General features: G+C 41.9%; 1 protein-coding gene across 1 annotated transcript in view; it reads right to left on the bottom strand.

Annotated features, from left to right (window-relative positions):
- The window catches only part of HHAT (hedgehog acyltransferase), a 167,489-nt gene that overhangs the window by 136,018 nt on the left and 4,915 nt on the right, over positions 1 to 26,556 (bottom strand). Inside the window, exons 2-7 of the mRNA XM_010001005.1 lie at positions 25,886 to 25,953; positions 24,091 to 24,204; positions 23,405 to 23,599; positions 21,945 to 22,157; positions 18,313 to 18,484; positions 4,239 to 4,389 (exon numbers count right to left, since the gene is read on the bottom strand). Coding sequence (XP_009999307.1) covers positions 4,239 to 4,389; positions 18,313 to 18,484; positions 21,945 to 22,157; positions 23,405 to 23,599; positions 24,091 to 24,204; positions 25,886 to 25,953 — 913 coding nt within the window. The remainder of the gene's footprint in view (positions 1 to 4,238; positions 4,390 to 18,312; positions 18,485 to 21,944; positions 22,158 to 23,404; positions 23,600 to 24,090; positions 24,205 to 25,885; positions 25,954 to 26,556) is intronic.

The following is a 26,556-nucleotide window of genomic DNA, read 5'->3' as shown; positions in this document are numbered from 1 at the left end:
ATTCTCTCATACAAGGCAAGCAATGCTTTTGTAATAATGATACAGGTAAACCAGACTGAACTGCAGATAATTCCTAATCCAGATGCCATTTTTGCACCAAAATATCTGTGGGATAAACTTAATGTGAATCCATATAAAAGTGTGTATGTGTGTCTGTACACGCAAAATATAGCCCTCCTAGTCCACCCGTTAACGTGCCAAAAAATGGGAGGGCTGGGAAACTGACTAATGTCAGACTCCTATCTATGTCTTAAATGCAAGGTAGAATCTGGAACTTACAACATGGTAGTTGAAAACAGCCAGATCTTTCTTTATCATTGCATCATTTTATTTTAATATGGCAGCATTTCTTAAACTCTGTTTTCCTTCTCTGGATGAAATTCTGCTTCCTGTAAAATCTACCTTTCAAACGCTAATTCATACTGCCTTCCTGGAGAGCCTCTACCCTTGCTGAGACTAACCTGTATTAAACACTCAGGTAGTTTTAGCACCATTGTCTCCTTAACACAATTGTCTCCAAATTATTTTGGGATAAGATACTTGGGAATGTGCAAATTTTAAGAGGAAAGGTAGAAGAGCAGTCATGCTTCTGCACACCTCCTATCAGTCTATGACCAGAAATAATTGGATTCTTATGCCATGCTACTCCCATAGCATGTCAAAACCACATCTGATCAACATGTCCAGCAGCTTTGCAGAAGAGCACTTGCCACACTCAGTAACAAGCAGAAAGTAAAAATAGAAGAATGACTTATTTATTTTTTCCTCCATGAACAGCATCTGTCCTGTTGTCCTCATTTACAGCCGAAAAGCTTCTTTGTAGAATACATTCACCAATATGTCAGAAGTGATACAGGATTTAGTTACTTGCTGCCTAGTGTTTTCTGGGATTTCCACATCCTTACTTCTCCACTAGGATATCTTTCCACACTGAACTAATTTACAAGTTTCAGCAGTAATGCAATTTTTTCCAGTTGCACTATACAATTCACCCCCCACCTGAGAAGCTGTGTGACAAACATCAGACAAGTTTCCTACAACACTGCCCTCACACAACTCCTTTACCTTGCTTTTCACCTTGGTAAGAATAACCAAGTTTTAATTCCTCAGAGCTTAAGCAGACATTAAAAACTGTAAGTTGGTGTGTCACTGAACTGCTAACCTATCTAGAAATCAGAAGCTCAGAATCTTTTTTTTTTTTTCTCAGCCATAGTCAAGCTTTCAAATAGCAGTAAATTTATCATGCATATATTAGCTATGCAGCTGCATATTTAGCAAGAGAATGATATCCTGGTAAAATTAAAACACATTCAACACCTGTATTTGTCTTGAGACAGTAAACAAGATTGCTAATTTTTTTACTCAAGAGATTGTCTTGATTAAATAAAATGCAAATTTGGCAGAATCTACTATAAAGCTGATAACTCCTTTTTAATCAAAGCCTTTCATTTTTATGATTGAATGGACATAATTTGGTTTATTGTTTAGTGCCATTAATAGGGAGACAGACTACCTGATTTGTTTTCCTAACACCTGCTTTTAGCTCTAGAGAAATGTCAGATGTACTGTGCTATCTCTCTAATCTTCCAGACTGAAAGCCATTCTACCTTCTGTATCACATCGTGTATTATGTCAGCATATACTGATTATAAATTATACTGGTCTGGATGTATCAGATCAAAAGCTTTGTCGTTGTGGTATCAAAGGATACCCAGTGTTAGTGGAAGACCCCTTAGTAGCATATTTGCATTCCCTATATTATGATATTCGTGTTGTCTCTCTCTCTTTAGGCTACCTTCTCTCCTTCTAAATCTGCACTGCTAATAGCTTCGAGATAGAAGAGCAACAACACTAGGTCTTCCAAAAGCCAACCTAGCATAATACCCTTGTTGCTGAGCGTACCCTAAAGCAAACACCAGTGAGAAGGGTAATAGCAGGGTAAGCATACACAAGCACTTTTTCCCAAGCAGCATCCCTAGGGCCAGCCAGCATGTAAAAGTAGTGCACTCCATATCATCTGGCTTTGTTCCACCCCACTCCCCAACCCCGCCCTAGGAGCCTTTAATAAGCTTCACCAGGCTACCATTTTATGAAAAGGGTCTGGTGCAGATCTCCTCACTCTACCAGCTTAAAAACTAGGCTCTGTTATTAACATTTAAATTTGACCCACTGATACAATTGTTAGGACTTTTAAGCCCACATATTCACAGACCACAAAAAAGCATTTAGCACGTTGAGGGAACAGTGTCACTGTTCATAAAGCTTCACAACACAAGCTATATACTTTCACTATTTTTTGCTAGGTTCTCTGCCATACCCATAATTTCTGCACTTCCTGTCCTGTACAGTCACGCAGTTTAGAAACAACAGCTATTCCCACTTCCAACACTGACATTCCCATATAACATACCAAAACACACAAAAAAGACTGCAAAGTTTCTGGGTAGTAGTGATTGAAGAGTTTAACTATAACGGTGTAAGTGCATCATAATTCAGGCATCCAGAGGGCAAGATGGGCAAAATTTTGTAGATCATTGAGAATGACCATAATTCACTAGCAACCATTGCAAATTCTACTATCCACACAGCTTTGAGAGGAAGAAATCAAAACAGCTGTACGTGAATGGATTTTTTCAATCTTCAAAGCACACAAATGCCATCTATAAGATAGCTTCATTATTTCTGGCAGGGAATGTTTGATTCACATAAGAATTAAATACTTCGGAAAAGGTAAATTCCAGCAGTTCACATTTTTTCCTTCTGTAAGAAATCAAACTTCCTGCTTAGTTAAAGACTTTCGATTTTCTGATAAATGTTAGGCATATTTTTAACAAATATTCAATGTTTTTACTGTTATACACCAAGCATTTTTACAGGTAGAATACCTTTCCATTTTCTGTTACAACTACCTGACAGCAGTGTCATTACTAGTTGTCCTGATGTTCATTTAGCACCTCGAGGGCAATATCCTTGGAATAATAACTGGGAAAGAAAAAAAACCTGCTGCTGTTCACAACTGTGCTTGCAAGGACAAGGAGGCCATAAGATGCTGCTCTCAGGAGAATACCTGGTAAAAACCATAGATATCTACATTAACTCTGCAGGTCATAAGCTGAGTTCAAACTCTGAAATAGAATTTAAACCAAGGCATTTGCTAGTAGTCCAAATAATTTTTAACAGGTTATCTGTTTTCTGTGTTCCTTCTGCTGCGTTTTTTTGAATACTACATATCTACAGTTGCCAACTATTATGAACTATAAAGCCTTCTTGTTAAAACTAGCTCCAAGTCAGAAACAAAATTAAAAACTCATCCAATAAAACTATGATGATAGCAAGGCCACTGTTTTTATGACTAAAATGAAAAAGCTTTTTCATATTGCAAAGCTGTCAGAGACTAAACAGGGTAAGCATCACTGTGCTAGGCTCAGTACTAACACTTGAGAAGTCTCTGCACTAAAAAGCTGACAATTCTCTATTTTAGGTTTCTAAAGTCTGGGGCACAGTGTCCCACAGACTGAAGGAACTAGAAATAGTGTAGAGAAAAACAAAGGAGAGAAGAAGTCAAGTGAATCCACTGTTACACATACAGGCTAAACAGCAAGCTGAATCCACCTGGAAGGGTTTTCAAAGAAAATGCTGCAGTGTATGCCAAGTTAAAGGAACTTTAAGATTCAAAACTGATCCTTTCGGTGAAAAATTCTGCTGAAACTCTTTAAAATGGAATGGGATCCAGAATTCATCCTACATTATAAACAATTATCATTTTTCATTGTAATTTTAATGCATTCCAGACTTTCTCCACTGCATGAGTCTATATATTGAAGTCTTATTTCTACAGCTTTCCTCATGGAGTGATTAATCAAGCATTTCTTTTCCTTCTCTGGAAGAGTGTCTAGCTGAAATGTGGGATTTAGATCAAGACCGAAAAGTAAACCATTTAATAGGTATCTGTAAACAATAACTGCTGTGTTAGTGAAACCAAGTAGGTTGAGCCTAATTCTAATAAATTAAGAGGATAAAAATGCTGAAAGGGTGCTTGCTCCTATCCTTTCTAGGATAACTCTAAAAGGAGTTACCTAAAATTAATTTAGAAAGTGCAACAGATCAACCATGGGGGTGAGAGAAAAAGCACAAGGACATGAAAGCAAACATGTATGTGACCATGAAGGCACACAGATATACTCTTATACACCGACTACAATGTATCAGTAATTGTCTGAAAAGCCGTAAGGACTGACCTCCACATTTTAGTGAAACTGTGCATCAGGCTCACACAACAAGGCAGAGCTGGAGGTTTGAGTCCATCCATTTGAAGGAGGAGGGCAGGAACACCATACAGAACCAAGTATTTCACATAAAAAAACAGTACCTGAGCTAAAGCCAGGCCACCTAAAAGAAAAAGCAGAAATTAAAATAATAATAATAATAATAATAATAATAATAATAATAATAATAATAATAATAATAATAATAATAATAATACCTTAACTGAGTCCTGAAATACTTAAAAAACCTGTTAGCACTGATTGCTTCCAAACAGCCATTACTCAAAGAACCAAAGCAAGCGTAATTGGTTAGATATACAATACCTACTTTTGCAACAGCTATAGGACACAAGCACATGCAATTAGGAATTTAGGAACACACTCAAAAGAATGTAATTATTGTTCTAATACAAAGACAAAGTAAGCATCAGAAGTTACACTTCAAAAAATCTTTTGACTGTGGGTATTGACTGCTGTGAAGAACTTATATTGAGCTAAAAGGCAGAACCTCCGATACAAACAATGAACATTTACCACAGGGACAACAGATTTTATCTTGGGGGGGGGGGGGGGGGGGGAGGGGGAAGAAAACCCAAGCAACCACTTTTCACTTGTTCCTCTAGAGCAGGTATGAAACATGGTTATTTTTGCAGCTTATCCTGACAATTATGGACAACAATCAGAAGTTACACATCAAAAATTAATCTAATATACAGCAATCTAGGGCAAAATTCTGGCAATGACAATGCAAATTGCACAACTCCTGCTGGCATACACATGGCCAGCATTTTGCTGCTAACAATCCAGTATTTTTAGGTTTAATATCATGATCCATGTGCATGATGTAAGAAACAGTTGTGTCATACCTGATAAAAATTTATGTCAGAACCAGTTATCTAGACATGAAACTTATGGCATTCTCTTTCAAGGAAGGAGTCATCTAGTATTCACTAACACTCTTCCCCAGGAGAAAACAATCAGAAGCACAATTTGGATACTAGCCAATTAGTTACACATTAACTTACTTCTGAACTATCCATACAGTCAACTTTCCGCTTTAATTCCCACTTTATTCAGTTGCTCATTTATGACAAATTTCATTGGAGAGCTGAATGCTGACACCCATACAAACTGATAAGGAAGAACCCAACTTTCTGTACATTGGAAAAATCCAAAATCCTTTGGTTGTGCATGACAGAAAGAGTTAGAGACAGGTTACCACCTTCTTAAGACCCAAGAATATATTTTATTTTCATTACAATGATGAAAGATTGAGTCCTCAGATACAAATGACGTGCGGAATAACGACTTTAGAACCAATAAGGTTATAAAGAAGGTATGTTTATTCAGCGCTGGGTGCACGGGGGATCGCTCCTCCACAAGCGTGCACACCCTAGGACTATTGGTAAGGTCATTATATGCCACAAAGTAATACATATTCATCTATACTGTTGCATATACATTAGGTGTCCGAGGATAGGGAGGGGTTATTACAATTAATCATTAGCATAGTTGCCCCCCCGAGCTCCTCCTTGTTGCACTTGCGCAGTATCTTCTGGTGGTCGTGGGCAGGGGTCTTTGGGATGAAGGCCGTATGTCTTCCTCGCTGTGCACTTTTCACCTCTTGGCATTCCTTCCTGGGGCCTGCACCAGGGTCTTGTCTTCTCTGCAAGTTTCTGTGGGAGCATCCTCCCACACAATACCTTCCCTCACAATTCAGGCCTTATCTATACATTCCAAGCCTTATCTATGCTGAGCAGTGCCCTCCTGTTTACTCCTTATGTGTTAGTCCTTTCTACCAAGGGAGGCCATCTGGCTTTCCTCAGATCAGAAAATTTAATACACGAGTTTCAAGGGGAAAAAAACACCACATTTTCACCATCTCTAATACAATATATATCTGAGATTGTCATTACTGTTAACTAGCAGACAGCTTAATAGCACCAATATCTTAAATAAATGCAGACATCACATCCCCAATCATTACCTGGCACACATAACCTACTCTGCAGGTGGCAGTTCTAAAGACTCACAATAGCAGCAATGTGAAGATCCCTACCAAAACACATAGATTAAGTTCTCATTGGTCTTCAGCTAATCCCAGCTGTGCAAGAGTTGTGGCCACGCATGGTAAACTGAGGACAAGACTCTCAGCCACACAACTGCTGGGCTGCACTGGCAACAGGCACAGGCTTTAAACCTTCTTGCATACCCAGGACATTCCAGATATTTTGCAGTTGCCCTATTCAGGCACAAAGCAACCAGAAGCAAACTGCTTCACCTGATTTAAAAACATGAAATCAAAAAAATGACAATTTGAGATCAATGCTAAATTTCTCAAATTCATTAACAATATCACTTTTATTTTTTCTGTAGTGTTCAATTTAAAGCTTGAAAATTGCTTGTGTGTCTCATCTTACACTGGAATCAAGATATATCAAGCATATATTAAAAACACAAGGGAAAAAGTACTGCAAAAATGCTATCTTTCCCTCCAAATAAATTAATTCAAAGGTTTCAGAGTCAAGGGGTTTTTTTTAACTGAAATGTGAGGATTTAAAAAAAAAAAGTTAAAGTATTCACACAATCTTAAAAGCATGGATTTAACAGTCAAGCTTTTTGAAATACCAGATTAAATTAGCTGATTTTTACAGGAATTTATATTGTCAATTTATCACCTTGCAATCCTTAAAACTTTCTAAATTTTCCTATGCTCTAGAAATGCATTTATAAATCTTCAAATAATTACCTTATCTAAATTTACTGCAAATCTGCATTTCATAAGTTTTACAGAGTTTTGTTTCAAAGAAAGTTAGAATTTAGAACATTCACAGACTTTTTATTAGGTTTTGTATTCTCAAAACCCTGGCTGATCTTTTTTTGACAGAAGTTGTCAAACAGAACATTTTCATAAGTAATGAAACACTTAGATCCAGGTATTAGATGTCACATTTGGCATTTTTCTGTCCATAAGCCATCACCAAAACTCAACTTAGCAGGCAATTTTATTATGAGCATGACAGCAGAAATTTACTCTTTTTGCAGCTACATTGACCCTATGGCACTAATGATCATAGATGGTTATTTCTGTCACATACCAGGGCAGGTTCAACTAGAAAACACGGATCAGAGAGAACTATGCAGTCATATTTCAAAAGGGTTACTGACACATGGCACAAGTCTAATAGGAAAGAGACATTTAAAACAGCTCAGAATTTGGAACCTCATCATCAAGTTCAAAATATTAGGCTTTAGGAGTTCATCTATCCTCTTATTTTTTATGTGCCTTTTCTACAGAAAAAAACAACCAAATATGCGGGGATTCTCTCAAATTAGAGTCTCCATGAAAGAATATGGCTCTGCACTGGAGCAGATGGGCTACAGACGTATCTCAGCAATAGTGTCAACAATCCTAAAATGCATCAGGAGTTTCCAGATCCATTAATCAATCAATAGGAGTATAATTACTGACAAGCTTTACACACCAAGCTGCAGCATTTTCTTCACAGCAGGACACTCCTCCCTGACAAGAGATTCAAGACTGGGTCTATTATGACCTTATTAGTTTGGTATTGATGACAGCAGGACACTACACTTCATGCTGGGGGAAAGCTTCCATATGAACATATGACTGCCACAGGACCAGGACAACTCAGCACAAGCTGCCACGTAAGCAGAGAAACATGAAGCACCTTAGTTTCATTACTTGAACAAAAACCACTGCAGTTAATAACTATACCCACATTGCTCAGCAGTGTTTTTCGTGGCTGCTTGGCAGTGCTTTGAAGGAGGTAGTGGCTCTCAAAAACAAAGGAACCGGTGAAAGAAAAGTACTATACAGGGTCTCAAGCAGCCCAGCTGCATATCCCAGCCCTCCAGTTGCACTCAAGAAGCAAGAAAAATCCTAAAACACGTGGAGCAGTGGTAGGAAAATACATGCTGCAATGTTTGCCCTGGAGCCTAAGTGCTCTCTATGGGTTTATAAGAACTGCAACACAGTGAAAACAGCACCCTACATCCAGCTTACATGGACTTCTCAAATCATGAAATCACCAATTACAGATTAAACCAGGTTGGGTCACCTTTGAACAGTTCATATCATTCTAGATCAACTCACATGCTGTCTGTAAAAATAAGGACCCTCTTGGAATACTAGGCCCTAGTTAATGATTAAAACAAATGAGAGCTAATGGACACTAAGTTGTGCATGCTTCACTAAAACAACAAATGGCATATGGTTATAGACAAACATTAAATCTACAGAATGCCCACAATATGGTATCAAACATGCATCCATTTTATCAAACGTGCAGTGTATCAAACACGAAACACACACTTCTGACAAGACTTACATACAGATTCTTACTCCAATACTTTCACAATTACAATATCTAGTAATAGATTAATTCAGTGCAATAGGTGTATTAGACAACACATCTTCATGCAGAATTCTGCCTTTCATCATTCCCTATACCTTGTGAAACTGACATGAATCTCTGTTTAGATGAGCAAAGATGAGTAACTGGTGCTGAATTACCAGGATAAATGGGAACATTGATAAAGAAGATGTAGGCAGGTTTTTTTAACCTCTGCATTTTCAGAATCAGACTTAATACACTTCTGAAATGACAACACTTAACATCCACTCCAGTTTCTATATAACTGAACGTACTTCACCAGAGTGAATTTTAACTTTGATATTGATGTTGTCATACTGAAGGAAAAAATAAATAACATATATCATATAGTTCAACTAGTACTGTTGAGGTCCCTGTTACTATATGTCAGTGAACTTGTCATTCAGCTACAAAAGCCTCAAAACATGTTGGAAAGAAACATCTACCTGCCCTTGTTTATAATTTATTTTTCCAGGCCTACTACATACTACATTTAGACATTACAGATGAACCTCTGGTCTGGCCCAGTGTGACTGTTCTGCTGCTATGCTGAAGTTCATCAGGATACTGAATTATGGGAATCCTTATAGCAGCTTTTATCTTCCCAATTAACTTCAAAAACTGAGAAGAATTAATGATCAGCATTTCCATTACCATGGAATACCAGTCCTCCTACTGCCATTAATTCTGAAAGTGCACAATTATTTCAGACAATCTGACTGATGCTACCTGAATGAGATGCAGCACTGACACATAAATATGGAATTGATAGAAACACTGTATTTAGTGCTTAGAGTCACATAAGCACAAGCGCCCTGATACAGTCTGATATGAAGAGTTAGCTATTGGCACAGACAAAAGTATTTGTAAATATAGACGCAATGATTTGTCAATTCTAGGAAATGCTCTCATTCTCCAGAGTTCAGACATTAACATCCCTCCCACAAACTGAAGGGGCACGCATACATGGCAAATGGGTACATGCAGTTAAAAAAACAAACACTATGGAAACAGCACCATCGTATTCTTCATTCTGTTCCCAACACAGGACTTAATATTTGGCCACTGAAAAACCATATTAGTTGCCATCATCCAGCTTTTCATGTAACTCCTACCACAGAAGATCAGCATTACTGAAAGGACTTAAAGCAAAGATCTGCTGTGAGGACAGGGGTGTCAGGATAAGCACTTCTGAGAACTGAGCTATCCAGAGGAGAGCTGCAAAGCCCAGCCCACGAGCAACCTTTAATACCAACACTGTCAGGTGTCCTGGTGGGTCTTAGAGAGCAGTAACATCATCTGCTGGGAGCATGGGGTGCCACTGGAGCTCATCACACTGAAGGAATGCACAGGCCAGTACCAGAGTCATCGAAGAAATAAGTGCAAGACTTGACATGGAATTTATGTTCTCCATCTCACACAATTCAGAGGGTACAGATAATATCTTTGCCAACATCTATACTGGGAGCAAAATTTCCACTGCCCTATGCAAAGAAGAGTATATAGTCTGTGGGGGCTCGAGCTATGGTGATGACTGGAAATAATTTATACCTGAAGTTACCCAAAACTAGCTTTCTCCACCTCATCATCCTCCATACCAGAAACTGACATCACCTTTTGGAGGTTGTTCTTGCTACTAAACACAGGCCACTGAAGAAACTGAATACAACTGTGTACTCAGCATGAAATTACACGTTTTTCCGACCCATGTAATACAGTTTTTTGTAAATGCACATGGCTTTTCGTCTCCAATACCACAGCCACAGCTTGCTGCAATAAAGGGATGCAAGACTGAAGAACTACGTGCAGAAGGCTAAAGAAAAAAAAAAATGTGAGGAGAAATATGTGGTAGAAGAAATTCTGACATTTATGTGGCATGTGGGAATTACAGTATTGAGCAGGAAAGGGAATACTCTGAAAACCGATCTGTTATATTCTTCCATAGTATTTAGTTCATGGAAGATTTGGTTGCAACCAGCTTTATTCTCCTATCATGGACAGATCTAAAATCTTCAACATACAAAAAAATTCAATTATTGAATTATACAATAGATTTTGTACTTTCGAGCTGAAGAGCTTAAATAATGAATGTCAAATAAAGTTTGAAATAATATGAGTAAGAAAGCTTCTGTTCTTAGAGAACCTTCCAGAACTCAAACCATTTTAATTTAAATCTCCCAAATTCCAACACCCAGGTTGCTTATGTACTGCAATAGCTCATTGATCTACAGGGCAGGAACTTAAACTGCCTTTCCTGGCAGCTGCCAGGTACAAGCTGGGAAATGCAAGGAGAGGAGTAATCCAGGAAGACAGAAGTGACTGGGAAGGAATTGCAGGTTCTAAACCTTTATATTAACTACATTTACACTGTCTTCAGTCTTCCCCTCAAAATTCCCAATACTCTTATCACCTAGCTAATGGTTTTGAAACCTGCCACTTGCAAATATAACCTGCATATAACAGAAGTTAAAAAGATTGCACAGCTACTTCAATTACAGCAGTTCTTCCATCCACAGTATGACAATGCTGAAAAGTATGTGCCATATCATTGCTTATTCAAAAGACAGGCTTCATCCATCCAGATCACATAGCCAATACATGAACTGGAAGATATTAAACAAGAAATGAGTGAAGCAAGGCTATAATGCTCAAACACTATGGTAACGTCACAAGAAACACAGCTAAACTGGGTTATCTCGGACAGAAGGTGATTTCCTCCAGAAAGGGAGAAACTCTGACATGCTCACATTCAGAACAGTAGGTGAATACACAAAAGTAGATATTTGCAAATTAATTGGAAGGAATAAGGTAACACAACCTATAGGCAAGAGTGCCGTTTCAGTAACACAGGTACTGGCTTGTAAAGAGCCTGGAGAAAGGAAGAACCTGAACATTCGACCTAAGAGGAACTTTGGTTTAGTTGCAAAAGGACACAAGTATAAAAATTGCAAAAGTTTAAAAAACAACCATACAATTCACCAAATGCACTAACAGTAGCTAATGCACATAAACAGTAATATTAAAGGCACCTTGCACCTTTGTTACAGGTAAATATACAGACACCAAAACCATACAAACATTTTGTATATTGCTGCTTAGAGAAATTCAGTTGCCTAGTTCCCTTCACACAACAGAAAACAATTCTCTTACTGCTGGTAACATTCACCCAGGTACTATTTTTTTAGGTTACACCTGTGTACACTCAGTAATGTTACTTCAGGTAACTTGAGCACTTTTGCGCCTTGTCATTTATGGCCTTGTACAATTATGTTGTACACTGGCATTTTTAAACCAGCATGACAACTCAGTCATGGCTGGTTTGGGTTATTTCTTTGCAATCTCACCTCACAGGAACATGAAGCAATGCAGAACGTTATGTAGCATCACACTTCTGAGGTGTACACTCTGACCATCACCATTGCCCTTAAGATGCTGAGAACAATATCATAGCACTGTTTTGACATGCACAGCTGGCATTTACTACCCATTGCTCAAAGATACCCCAGAAGAAAAATGGAAGAGGAGTTAGATCTCCCTGACTAGAGCTGATTGCAAAACAGCCTTTCAGCCTTTCCCTTAAGTTTGCTAGGCTATCGGGGCAGCCAGGAGGCATCACAATATATGTAGGTGTTCCATGCTGCTTTGAAGCTGTGGTAATTCAAAGGGAAACAAAATGAACAAAAAAACGAGCAGTGCCGAAGGGCTAATATACCATGTGGTTAATCCTCCTGAGTCAACAACAAGCTCCTTCCCTGGTCTCAAGACTCAGTTATCTGATGTTAATTGGTTTTAATGACACAGAATGCAAAATAACAGAGAGGAGCGTTTGGGTCTGTACAGGACCTGTAGAAGCATGGGAAGAGCCGTAAGGATCCAATAACAATCAACAGAAAAATATTACCAGTAGCCTTACTCACATATAAGGGGCTCCCTAAATCACAACAGTGTCTTGTCACTGGTTTGAGTTTAAAGAAACCTAAATAAATCCTTGTGATAAAACTTAGAAGGAAAACATTTTAAGTGACAAACTTCTGCCTCAAAACCTCACTTGTACTATAATACTTGGATACCTGCTGTCATTACTACAAAGTTAAACGAAAGTAGGATTAATATTTTGAATATACCTCTCCCAAGAGCAGAGCCTCTACAGGGGACTTGTTTCCATTCAAATGATCATATTTTCACAGAATCACAGAATCACCAAGGCTGAAAAAGACCTTTAAGATCATAAAGTCCAGCCTATGAGCTAACACCACCACAATGGGTAGACCATAGCACTAAGTGCCACATCCAGCCTTTCCTTGGACACATCCAGGGATGGTGCCTCCACCACTTCCCTGGAAAGTCCATTCCATCAACTAATCACCCTCTCTGCGAGGAAGTACTTCCCAATACAATATCCAACATAAACCTCTCCTGAAGTAGCTTGAAGCTGTGCCCTCTTGTCCTGTCAGTAGTTGCCTGGAAAAAGAGCCCAGCCCCCACCTGACTACAACCTCCCTTCTGGAAGTTGGAGTGGCAAGGTCTCCCCTGAGTCTCCTCTTCTCCAGGCTAAACAACCCCAGCTTCCTCAGCCTCTCCTCATAAGAGTTTCCCTCTAGTCCCTTCACCAGCCTCATTGCTCTCCTCTGGACCTGCTCCAGCACCTCAATATCCTTCTTGCAGTGAGGGGCCCAGAACTGCACACAGGACCCGGGGTGAGGTCTCACCAGTGCTGAGCACAGGGGGAGAATCACATCCCTGCTCCTGCTGGCCACACTATTCCTGATACAAGCCAGGATCCATTGGCCTTCCTGGCCACCTTGGCACCCTACTGGCCCATGTTCCACCAGTTGCCAACCAGTACTCCCATGTCCCTCTCTGCTGGGCTGCTCTCCAGCCTCTTCCCCCAGCCTGTAGCGCTGCCTGGTGTTGTTGTGGCCAAAGTGCAGGACCCTGCACTTGGTCTTGTTGAATTTTATGCCATTGGCCTCAGCTCATCGACCCAGTCTGTCCAGGTCCTCCTGCAGCTTCTTCCTCCCCTCCGACAGATCGATACTCCCCCCAGCCTGGTGTCACCCCTGAATTTACTGAGGGTGGACTTGATCCCCTCATTCAGGTCATCAATAAAGATGTTGGATAGGACTGGGCACAGCACTGATCCCTGGGGGACACTGCTGGTCACCAGACCCCAGCTGGATGCAGCTCCATTCACCATCACTCTCTAGGTCTGGTCATCCAACCAGTTTTTAACCCAGCAAAGGGTGCACCTGTCCAAGCTGTGGATTGCCAGCTTCTGCAGGAGGATGCTGTGGGAGACTATGTTAAAGACCTTGCTGAAGTCAAGGTAGACCACATCCACAGCCTCATCCACTAGGCAAGTCACCCAGTCATAGAAGGAGACGAGATTGGTCAGGCAGGACCTTCCTTTTCTAAACCCATGTTGCCTGGGCCTGATCCCCCGGTTGCCTTCTACATGCTGCTTGATGGCACTCAGGATGACCTGTTCCCTAACCTTGCCAGGCACCGAGGTCAGGCTGACAGGATCATAGTTCCCCACATCCTCTTTCCGGCCCTTCTTGTGGATGGGTGTCACACTGACCAACCTCCAGTCATCTTGGACCTCCCCAGTCAGCCAGGACTGGTGATAAATGATTGAGAGCAGCTTGGCCAGTTCTTCCACCATCTCCCTCAGCACCCTAGGATGAATCTCATCTGGACCCAAATCAGGCAGCTTTACAGTCTAAACTTGATTTAATACTAACTTTCAGCACCTGTTGCTTTGAGACATTTTAGGCTTTTCTAATCTTCTTCCATCTTAAAACCATTACCCTTTGTCCTATCACTACATATTCTTACAAAAATCTCTCCCCAGCTTTCCTGTAGCCCCTTCAGGTACTGGAAGGCTCCTATAAGGTCTCCTCAGAGCCTTCTCTTCTCCAGGCTGAACAACTCCAGCTCTCCCAGCCTGCCTTCACAGGAGAGGTTCTCCTGCCCTCTCATCACCTTCATGGCCCTTCTCTGGACTTGCTCCAAAAGCTCTACGTCCTTCCTGTGTTGGGGGCTCCAGAACTGCACACGGTACTCCAGGTGGAGTCTCACAAGTGTGGAGTAGAGGGGCAGAATCACCTTCTTCGCCCGGCTGGCCACACTTCTTTGATGCAGCCCAGGACATGGGTTGGTTTTCTAGCCTGCCAGCTCACATTGAGCTTTTCATCAACCAACACCCCCAGATCCTTCTCTTCAAGGCTGTTCTCAATCCATCCTCTGCCCAGCCTGTGTTTGTGCTTGGGATTGCCCCAACCCAGGTGCAGGACCCTGCACTTGGCCGTGTTGAACTTCATGAAGCTGGCATGAACTCTCCTCTCAAGTCTGTCAAGGTCCCTCTGGATGGCCTCCCTTCCCTCCAGTGTGTCAGCCACACCACACAACTTGGTGTGATCAGCAAACTTGCTGAAGGTGCACTCAATCCCACTGCTCATGTCGCTGACAATGATGTTAAACAGCACCAGTCCCAGTACTGACCCCTGAGGAATGTCACTCACTGTTCTCCATTTGGGCATCAAAACAATGATCATTACTCTCCAGGTAAAACCATCCAGCCAATTCCTTATCCACTGAGTGGTCCATCCATCAAATTCATATCCTTCCAGTTTTGAGAACAGGATGTCATGCAGGACACTTTGCACAAGTCCAAGTAGATTATGTCAGTTGTTCTTCCCTTGTCCACTGATGCTGTGACCCTATTCTAAAAGGCCACCAAATTTGTCAGGCATGATTTGCCCTTGGTGAAGCCATGTTGGTTACCCCCAACCACCTCCACATTTTCCATGTGCCTTAGCAGAGCCTTCAGGAGGATCTGTTCCATGATCTCACCAGAAACAGAGGTGAGACTGACTGGCCTGTAGCTCCCTGGGCCTTCTTGCCTTCCCTTTTTGATTAATCTTGTCAGGTGCCATGGATTTGTGTGGCCAGAGCACTTACTGGTGAAGACTGAGGCAAAGACGTCATTCAGCACCTCAGCCTTCTCCATATCCTGCGTGATGAGGTCTCCTGTTTCCTTCTGGAGAGGGCCCACATTCTTCCTGTTCTGCCTCTTCTCACTGATGCACCTGCAGAAACCCTTCTTACTGCCCTTGATGTCCCTGGCCAGGTTTAACTCTGTCTGGGCTTTAGCTTTCCTAACCCGTTCCCTGGCTTCTTGGACAACTTTCTTGTACTTCTCCCAGGCTACCCATCCCTGCTTCCACCCTCTGAAGACTTTCTTTGTTCATCTAAGAGTGTCCAGGAGCTCTTTGTTTATCCATGCAGATATCTTGGCATTCTTGCCAACCTTCCTCTTTCTTGGGATGCATTGCTTGGAGGAGGTAATCTTTGGATATTGATCAGCTTTCTTGGGCTCTGCTCCCATCCAGAATTTTATTCCATGATACCCTACAAAGCAGATCCCTGAAGAGGCCAAAGTCTGCTCTCCTGAAGTCCAAGGTAGCAAGCTTGCTGCACACCCTTCTTGTTGCCTTATAGATCCTGAATTCCCCTGTTTCAGGGTCATTGCAGCCAAGGCTGCCCTTAAGCTTCACATTGCCTACCAGCCCATCCCTGTTGGTGAGAACAACGTCCAGCACCTTTTCTAATTGGCTCCTCTACCACTTGGAAAAGGAAGTTGTCATCAATGCACTGCAGAAACTCCTGGATTGCTGGTGCTTTGCTGTGTTGTCCCTCCAGCAGATGTGGGGGTGGTTGAAATCCCCCATGAGGATCACAGCCTGTGAAGGGGAAGCTGCACCTACCAGCCTGTAGAGGACCTCATCAGCTCAGCCATCCTGCTCAGAAGGCCTATAGCAGACTCCCACTGAGGTATCACCAGCCCCTGTCTTCCCTTTAACCCCAACCCATAAGCTCTCTTTCAGTTCCTTCTCCATCCCCAGGTGGAGCTCCATGGTCTTCAGCTGGTCACTGATGTAGAGGGCAATGCCCTCTCCTCTTTTCCCCTGCCTGTCCCTCCTGAAGAGCTCCCATCCATTCCCATACTCCAGTCACAGGAGTCATCCCACCACATCTCAGTGTTGCCAATAACACCACAGCCCTGCAGGGGCCAAGCAGCCCCTGCAGCTCCTCCTGCTTATTTCCCACGCTGTGTGCATTTGCATGGAGGCATTTAAGTTGATGCCCATGGAAGCTGCCTCATTGCCTGGGATACCATTATCCCTCATTTCAGGTATTAATGCATTTTAAGTGCATGCATTGCAATTGCATGCAAGCATTTTAAATGCATCTCATTAGGATATAACATTTTATTTCATCATTAAATATACAGCCTACTTAACTACTGTCTGAAAAGTAACTTTTTTCCCCTTTTTTAAAATCAACATTGCTAGTCTTGAAAGGAAGGAAGAATCTGCCAGGAACACCAAAACTAGACTATTTCATCCCTAATTCCATAACCTTGCCTGCCTTTTCCCGTGGCCAGCACATTCCAGGTTCCTCATGCTCAGTAACACAGCAAAGCTTTTTGTCAGAGACACCACCAGGATTTAACAGATTTAATTCATGAATAAATTGCCATTTAGAACACAAGATGAAAACCCAGAATCTCCTCTAAACAGTGACTGAGTAGAATGAACCATGGAGTCAAACTTCTTTTTCTGCACTTCTCTTTTTAATGTATAAAAATTATATACTGAAACAATATACTAAGTGTGCAAATGCACGTATATACATACACAGATAGAGACAGTGCACACATTGCCCTCTGCTGACTGGAGTCCAATACACAAGTGTCCTCCAACACACACCACTCATCATTCACAGTCTCCAGTGAACGCCTGACAGGACCATACCAGTGTGTGTTTTGACTCCTGTTACTTGCTGGTACAGTAAGAGGCATCTCCTTCAATTCAGCAGTTTTAAAGGCTTTTTCAAACCCCAGTTTTAAGGTCCAGGGTTTCTCCACTTTTGTTCCTCCTACCCAATGACACACATAGGACAATGGCAGGATATCAACCACATATGCCAGCGGGTCAAGGATTAGCCTTTATCTACCTACACACCAGCACCCAAAGCTCTTGCTGTTTTACGCTACATTCACCAGTGCTTATTTTTTCCCCAGTTAAGCATTTTAATAAAATACCAGGGAACTGGGAGGGCGCAGAAGAGTGGGAAGTAAAGCAGGAAAACAGAGCTGAGAGGTACTGACTGCTATTTTCATGCTAACTTGTTTGCAGTTCCTTCCCTCTGCTCTTTTCATGAGTACTGTCATTTTACCTTTCAACATGAATACAAAGTAGAAACATGAAACACAGAAGGAGATCAGTGAACACCAAATCTTAACATCTTTCCTCCTCCATCCATACACTAAACAAACTCTGTTTCAAGTATATACTTCTATGACTTGGGGAAGAAAGCCACTTTAGACCAAAGTTTAGACACACATTTTTGACTGGAAAAAAAACAGATTTTAATTTAGGAAGCAGCTCAAATAAGCTCAACTGTAAGCCTCTTAGAGAATCTACATTTTATAGTAAGAGTCTGTAGATGACCTTTCTGACAGTGACTGTCCATAATGTAATATTCTTAGAATACCTACAGATGGACATACAAGAGAAGTAGACTAGGGTTCTTTAAGTGGCGGGGGGGGGAAGAAAGATTTCTGCTATTGTTTCTATACTCACCCAAAGCCCAGTATGATGCAGCTTCCAAAGGCTGACCACTGCTGTAGAGAGCATGGATATACATGAGATGAATCATCAGCTCAGCCAGGCACCACCAAAAGAAAATACGAATTAGGCCCACGATTAATATGCTGAGATTGGTCTTCAGACTGAAGGCTTCTTTTCTCCTCATCTAAAAAAGAAATTCAAAAAGGCTATATGACACATAACTGACTGTTTTACTCAAATACTCATCCTAAGAACTTTTAATTTTTGCTATTCATTACTACTCAAATACTCATCCTAAGAACTTTTAATTTTTATTTGCTATTCATTACTATGACCAAGGGGATCATACCAGTTGGAAACTCCTGACGTATTCCTGAGGGAGACTGGTCTGTCCATTCTCAGTAAGCATTCTCAGTATATGTTCATGTTAGGCCTAAATTGCTGCAGAAAAGGCCAAGTGTTGTCAACCTGAACAGAATTCAGGCTTAAGACACTTTTTAAAATTCCTGTAACTTGATCATCCTCTAGAGACAATAAAAGTTCAGAGAAACTACAGCTATGAAGGTTTTCCAAGCAGCAGCCTTACCAAACAAACAATGACTGTTTGCTCTTAAAATACCTCCAATTTCTACCAGATGCATGGGATTGATGATTTGAGGAAAGTTAACTTCCTTCAGTAGCTTTACCAAGGTTAGTAAGACCTACATGATGTGCTGAGCAAATGGCAGTGAAGTGCAAGTTAAATACCACATAAGACAAGGTTTGCAGTTGACAGGCTTCTCAAGATGCCCCAAACTCTGACACAGCTAACTACAGTAAACACAATGGCATACTATTATTTTACCTTCTTTTGGCAGTGGAAGAACAAGCAAAAAACAAACATAAGGTTGCCTTAAAGTTTTGTCGTGTTTTGTACATCTGTCATTGTGTGTGCAAAACCTTCTTCAGGCTTTAAGTGGCAAAAAAAATGCACATACAAGATAAGCAACCAACCCATCTGCACAGACAAACCGTCCTCATAATTGCAAGGTCACAGTACAGGCAACATACAATTGGCTCTGCTCACTTACACATGAAGCAAGACACCTATTTTGAAGGTTAATTTGTACCAGCTGGGTGAAAGATTTAATCACAAAGATTTGTGCAACAAGCCTTCAAACCCATGACTAGAACTGCTACATCCTGCTACACCCAGACATTCAACAATTCATTGATGAAGTGTCACAGTCTATAATTTTTGCCCCGTGAAAGATGCCAAATGCCAGCATTGGTGTTACACTCCTCAGACTATACAGCAGTTGCTCAGTCTCCATCTTCAGGGCTTCTGCTTTCCAGTGTGCTCAGCAGGAGACCTCATCTCAGTCTCAACTTCAGTTAAGGGGTTCTGCAAGTGTTCTTTGCTGATAGAGCAATAAACACGCTATTTGTATCGTGCACTTCAAATCAATTGCTGGGCACACAAACTTCAAAATGCTTCTCCAACCTCACCTGCCAGGATAAGAGCTCTGACAATGCACTTCAGCAAACACCAAGAAGACACACATTAAAGTTGCTCTGTTTGTAATGGCTTTAACCAAACAGGTCTGAGTGCGTTTAAATGAGAACCTACTGCAAATACAGGCATCCCATTCTGAATCTTTTCTCCTCACACCAAGAACACAGGTCATCTTCACACTGGTCTTTGCTGAGCCATATCAGATGAGCTCAGTTCCAATGCAAGACTCCTCCACTAATTTTTCCTACCAGCTACCCCCAAGCTGTTCTCAACCTGGAGTCTTAGGTCTTCTAAAGCATTCCTTGAAAAGAAAAAAACCTCTCCTTCTTCTGGAGGAATAAGAATACAGGTAGAATTTAACATATTTCAGAAGCTACAAAACAATAAACTGAAAAAATTACCTCAGTTTCTATCCAAGTCTATGTGGACTTTTACTACAACATCCAGCCCAGGATAACAACTTCCAAAGTTACTGAAGACAAATGAGCATAGGACTTGTCACTCAAAGAGATCCATCAGAATCTCAGTTTTCAGTTTCATAAAGCCCAGTCTATTTTCTGTGGCTCCAATGGAAAATTTCTGAATATCAACAGAAGCAATGCCTAGGCTCCTACACATAAACTAGCACAGCCGTTTCATGGCTTGTGTCTATTCATCCACTTTATCCCAATAGTATTACAGACATCACTGGTGGCAATTTTGGTTCTTACTAAAGTGTGCAAGAGAATAAGGAAAGCAACAAAGCATGGAAATCCAGGGCTTTCCCATGTCATGCAGAGCAGGCTTGAAAAGCAGCCTGCAAGGCACTAAAAAAACAAACACAAATGCAGCAAGGTAAGTAGGTCTTTCACATTAAAGAAGCTGCTTAGCTTGTTAAAATCTGAAGAAAAGTGTTCCAAGTAAATCATCAGCTGTTTTCACACCAACATGAGGGAAACTAAGGTCTTCGAGAATTCCCAGTACAAAACAGCAGCCTTCTATGACTCTGGAATCCTTTTCAGAGTTAATAGTCAGCTGCTGCTGAAAGTTTTCTATAATTCTGCCTGATGGAGGAAAGAAGAAAAAAATCTAGTTCAGCAGCTACATGCTGAAATTATGAACACTCTAAATGTAACAATATGAGCCATTGGCTCCCTGGTTGAAGGGATGAATCTGATGTCAGACAAAAAAAACATCCTGTAAAGGTGAAGAACTTGGAGAGGAAGACTTGTCTTAAAGCTGGTATCCAGAACATTGTCTGCACATTCCTGGAACACTATTTGGTATTTTCACAGTCATGTGGAAGATAGCTTTAGACACCCCTACAATTATTAATCTTCAAGGACTAAGTAAAAATTGAAATCCTTCAAACTACTAGTAAGGAGGAAAAATACTATAGAATCCATTTTAGATGTTTTTACTGAATGAAAACTTCTTTTTGGTAGGTTGGTTTTGTTTCTTTTCAAAGTACCTTATTGAGGGAATTATTTTATTTTTTTTTTCAGAAGAGAAGAGAGCTGAGAGTTTGATAGATAACAATAATCATCCAGCCTTCATAAACTATTTTGCCTCCTTTCTGCCTTCACTAACATGAGAGTCAGACCAAGCTCTCACCACCAAGCACTAAAGACAATATATTTTGACTCAATGTACTCTCAATGTGAGTCAGCAGCCTTACATGAGTTTATATGCCATGGCTGCCATACAAGTATGAATACCCAAGACTGGCTTCTAACTACAAGCCTTCCCTTTTGTATGCAGCATACTTCAACACTTAGAGAGAAAAGGATGATAAAGACTACCATTAGGAACATCTTCAGTTTGAAAGTGTCATCAGTATAAACTTTTGTCAAGTAGGTAACTAGAAAATAATCAGAAACTCAGGCTTACCTGTAAACATTAAACACACCAGTAAAAAAGCATCTCAATGAAAACTGGGTGAAACTGCCTATCTAACCTTCTCTCACAATAGATATTAAAATCTCTCAAGATGAGGGGAAAAAAAATAAAATAAACCTATCATGCTTTAATCTAATCCTCAAAGTATAGAGTCCATGTCTAGATTTGGCAGCTGAAAAGAGATCACCACCCACATCAGTACTTCTTCACCCAATTTACTTGAGTGCAAACGCAATGAAAATCTCTGACTGTCGTAATAAAACACTGTTACCTGTTTACTGAATTCATCAAAATTCATAAGGGGTCCATTGTGGAACATGGGATAATAGAACACATATGCCAGCATCCACAGGAAGGAGTGGAATGACTTCTGGGCAGGTCCTTGCCAGCAGTACTCCAAGCTGAAGCTAGTGCAGAAGAGACAGCGGACAGACACAGTGAAGAGCAGCAGATAATACTCGTTTTCTGTGTCGTACCACTTTCTCTGCAAGACAAAACAAAGCCAGATCACAATGGTGCAACGCTGTGTGTTCTGTATGGCAGGACAGCAATGTCCACACAGACCCTAACTTTCAGGGTCACCAGCAACAGGAAGCAACTAAAGCAAGCAGCAGCTGCAACAATCATTTGAATTGAACACCACTACTTCAATCATGAACAACAATGACTGTTGAGAGAGAAAGGGCCTCCAGAACTATTGCAATGAGTATAAAGAGACAACAGCTTGATTTCAGAAACTTATTAGACCTATGACAGCAGGGGAACTTTGCTTACAGCAATGCTATTATTTTCCTCAGGTTTGGCCCAGTAATACAACATCCAAACTAGGTAGCAACCCTATTGACAGCCAAGGGACTGCTAGGGCTAAAGCCAAAGCTGCAGTTCAGATCTGAAGACAATCATTCACTTTTAAGAAAGTCTGAGGCTATAAAGATGTTACTGGATCTTTATCAAGTTTTTGGCACTCCCCGTCATAGCTGTTTCCAGCCACAAAAAGTTTGGAAACATCAGTAAAGGCAGTTTGGCTGATTATTTTGTATTGCAGTGGGTCCCCTATTCCTCTCAGCAAGACACTTCATTCTACACCACATGAGAAGACCTTACCCACTCATCTCCCCTCTGCCCTCCCCCCGAACATCAAAACAAGCCTTATACTGTATGCCGAGTTTTTCCCCTTAGTCCAAATAACTGAGCAGCTGTTTCTCCAAAATCCATACTGCCCAGAAAAAGCCATTACAGAAAGATCAAACAGAGCGTGCATCAATCAGTTGTGAGCAAGCAACTCAACTGGTACAAATCAGTGTTGGAGAAACAGTCTCCCTTCCTATGCAGAAGCCTGCAGTCACCAATAAAGCATGGTCAGGATGGACTAAGCAACTTCTGGATAGGAACCCAAAAGCCAGCACCAACTGGTACAATTACAGCTCTAAAGAACAAGAAATCTGTTTACTAGAGCACAAAATATCATACTCCAGCTCTACTGAATACCATTTACACATGAAGGCACATACTTTCATCTCAATGCACCAGCCAGCACGATCGAGAAACAGGACTTCTCTAACTGCAGAAGATCCAGCATGGATGACTTCAGCTCTAATGCCTTAAGGTTTTTCAAGTCAACCTTTGCTTACATCAGCTGAAGGGACAACACTCTTGTCATACAGATAGCTGCCATAACAGACAAACACCACCATAATTAATTGGATGCTTAATTAATCCTTCTAACATTACCTTTGCTTCTTCCACAGCTGGTATGCGTAGAGTGGATAAGAGGATAAGGGAGCACAACCATGTCAGGAGTGACAGCTGAAACTGAGCCACAGCAAATGAAATAGTTGCATGTAACAAAATGACAGCAAAGCCCTTGATTCCAAGTAACAACCAGCAGGCAGCCATCCCATAAATCATCAAGCACCATGGTTTATACTGTTAGAAAAAAGAAGTGAACAATGTTTAGTTTCATTATTTTTAAAGAAGAAAAACCCAAACCACTCAATATCTGTGCTGTCACACACAGGGTCCAACGTCCTCCTTTTCCTTCCCCAAACAAGCAGGTATGACACCACATGCCAGCCATTTCCTACAATCGCGCGATCTTTTAGCAATCGTGCCAAAACCCAATCAGTCATCACTTTGCAGCCTTGGAAAGGAGTAACTACATACTTCTTTTGTGTACAGGTCAAATGACACTCATCAGTGGTTCACAACAAAGCACAAGCTTTCAAGGGTTGGAGGCTGAAGTCTCTGAACACAGACCTAAGGCAACCTACCTGTGCATGCTCACCGTTGCAATATCGCACAATCATTCCCACAGAATGAGGTTTCCCATACTCAGCAGCCTCAGCCTTAAGTTTCCCATGTCCAGAGTAAACTGAAATCCACAGAAACTCCCTTCTGTGAAGAAAAGCCATACATACCTTCTCCACCAAGAGCCTAGACACCTGTGATACCAGCAGATGACCAGCCAGGAGCCACAGTATCCGCTCCCTTCCCCATTCAATCCAGTAGCTCCACTCAAAGTCCATGGGATCCTGGGACAACAAGGGAACTGTCAGTGCATATACCTGGCCATAACAGCATGCTCTTAAAAGATGAGGAAATGTGTCCCCATAACACACCAGGCCTTGCTACCCAACACCACAAAACTCAACGTCTGGGGAACATCTTGTTTCAGCAATGCAGTCTGATCACTTAGGAGTGGTGAGCTCCAACAGCTCCGTTTTGATTTCTAATGGTGTGAAATTTAGAAAAAGAGCTTTTGGTGGTGTTGTGACTCCTAAACCCCACACTAGCACTGAACCTGACCAAGCAGCGATCCCTGCCATTCCCTATGAAGGCCATAGGAATTTTCTAACCTCAGAGAGGAACGAGAGGCACCCACACTTGCACACACCTCCCTCCCCAAGACATGAGGAACAGGCTGATGACTAAGAGAGGCAGCCTAGAACAAGGGTCCCACTCATCAGGGCTTCCTTGCTTTGGCCCTCTGTCAGGAAGCTTCTTCAGAAACAACAAATTAATCTGCTACTTCTGTTGCTGACCATTTCTATAAATGAAACAAATCCACGCTTTTTCTTGCCCTAATGCTGTTAATCTTAGGATGTTTTTTTCCCATTAGGAAGAACAAAATTCTGGACTGCACTTAACTCACCCAAAGTTTAACCAGGAAATGTTCTTTTTTCAACTTGTCAGCCTCTTAAGAGCTTCTATGAAAAGCCACAGAGAAGCAAAGCACTACCTTCCCTGTGCATGCCTCTCACCTCTCCTGGAGGATTCTGAGAGCAACACTGCTCTGCCTTGGAAAACCAAGAGCTTAGGCAAAAGGGCACCTTGATGGAAGAGAAGTTTCACTCCCTGTTTCAACAAAGCCTAGGTGGGATCAGATGAAATCAGGTCAGCTGGAGCTTCCTGTGACGTGCGGTTTTTCTCTAAATTAGTTAAGGACTATCACCTGGTAGCCACATGTCCCATACAGAGCCCCACCAAAAGTTAATCTCCACAACTGCTTTATAGCTTTCTTGAAAGCACATGTCAAGGGTCTCTTACCAGCAGGGATGTTGGGCCTAGACACCAAAATATTTCCACAGATTCATTCCTGGTCTTGTGCAAATCAACCTCAATATTAGTTGCATTACTTGCACTTTTCCAAAGCATGTGAGTTCAAAAGCAAGGTGGGGGAAGGGTTGACTGGGTTTGGGTCTGGGGTAAAGGGGTGCTACCTTTCTTATTAGCTTTTTTTAAAGACTAACCATGTTTCTTTAAGCCCTTATGCCTCAAAAATCTGTTCTCCTCTATGCTGGACTACAGGCCAAGCAAGAGGGAAATGTGTGTTCGTTGACATTAAGCACTGTTCAAAATACCCAGTGACAGACAAAAGGGTAAAAATACTGCAGGAAATGTCAAGGGTGAACACAGCTTTTAAAGCCAAACAGTATAACAGAAAACTATTCAGTGATGTAATGAAGGGGAAACACTTAGGCCAGGGATCAAAAAAAAAAAGAAAAAACTTTGGTTATGATTCTCAGATCTAGACACACCTGGCAAGTCCTTCTTCCTCATTAGAAACAAGACTAAAATTAACTATGAACACTCAAACCTGCAAAGTTACTACAAGCCTCTGAAGCTAAGCTCGAGCGAGCAAAGGGCACGGAGATGTGATGTTAGCATCACTGCCACAAAATAAAAGATGCTGGTACCAGTCACCCATCCTACCTTTTTGAGGCCCTGAAAGAGAGGCCCTGGTTCCAGCCCAAACCGTATGTCCATTGCAGCTTCATACTCTGCAGAGAAGAACAAACCTTTGCTAAGGTCACAGCAGGCAGAGTAGGGAGAGCCGGGGATGCAGCCCCTGCTGCTCAAGCACACCCCGTTCCTGTGTGGCCTCTGTCAGTCAGCGGGGACCCTGAGCCAAAGCAGGGCATGTCACCATGTCACTGCTCGCCCCAACCTGCCTAACCAGGCCACAGCTTTGCCCTGCAGCAAAGGCAAAGCCACTGAATCGCCCCAAACCTACGCTTGGCTTCCCCCTCACAACTGGGGAGGCAGCAGCAGGTGGCGATCGACCTTCCATCACACAGAACTTGCACTAACCCTTGTGTCCCCTCTTCCAGGGCCGCCCGGTGTCTCCCACCAAAGCAGAAGGGACACGCAGACCCGGGAGCGACCGGCGCAGAGCCACTGCAAGAAGCGGGCTCGGGGATTTGCCGCACGTCCCTGCCCTGCCCTGCCCTGCCAGTGTCTCTCCGGTACTTCCAGCACTTTTCCGCCTCCCTCCCCCCGCGCCGGAGCTCCCTGCAGGACAGCCAAGCAGGAAGCGGCACGGGGAGGGCAACCCCAGCCCCGCAGCCTCCCCAGCTGGGGCGGGGAGGGCCGCAGCAGCCAGG

This window comes from Chaetura pelagica, unplaced genomic scaffold (assembly GCF_000747805.2).
Source record: "Chaetura pelagica isolate M959 unplaced genomic scaffold, ChaPel_1.0 scaffold161, whole genome shotgun sequence".
NCBI classification, from domain to species: domain Eukaryota; kingdom Metazoa; phylum Chordata; class Aves; order Apodiformes; family Apodidae; genus Chaetura; species Chaetura pelagica.
Note: the sequence above shows the minus strand (reverse complement) of the source record. Positions and strands in the feature narration are given on the sequence as shown.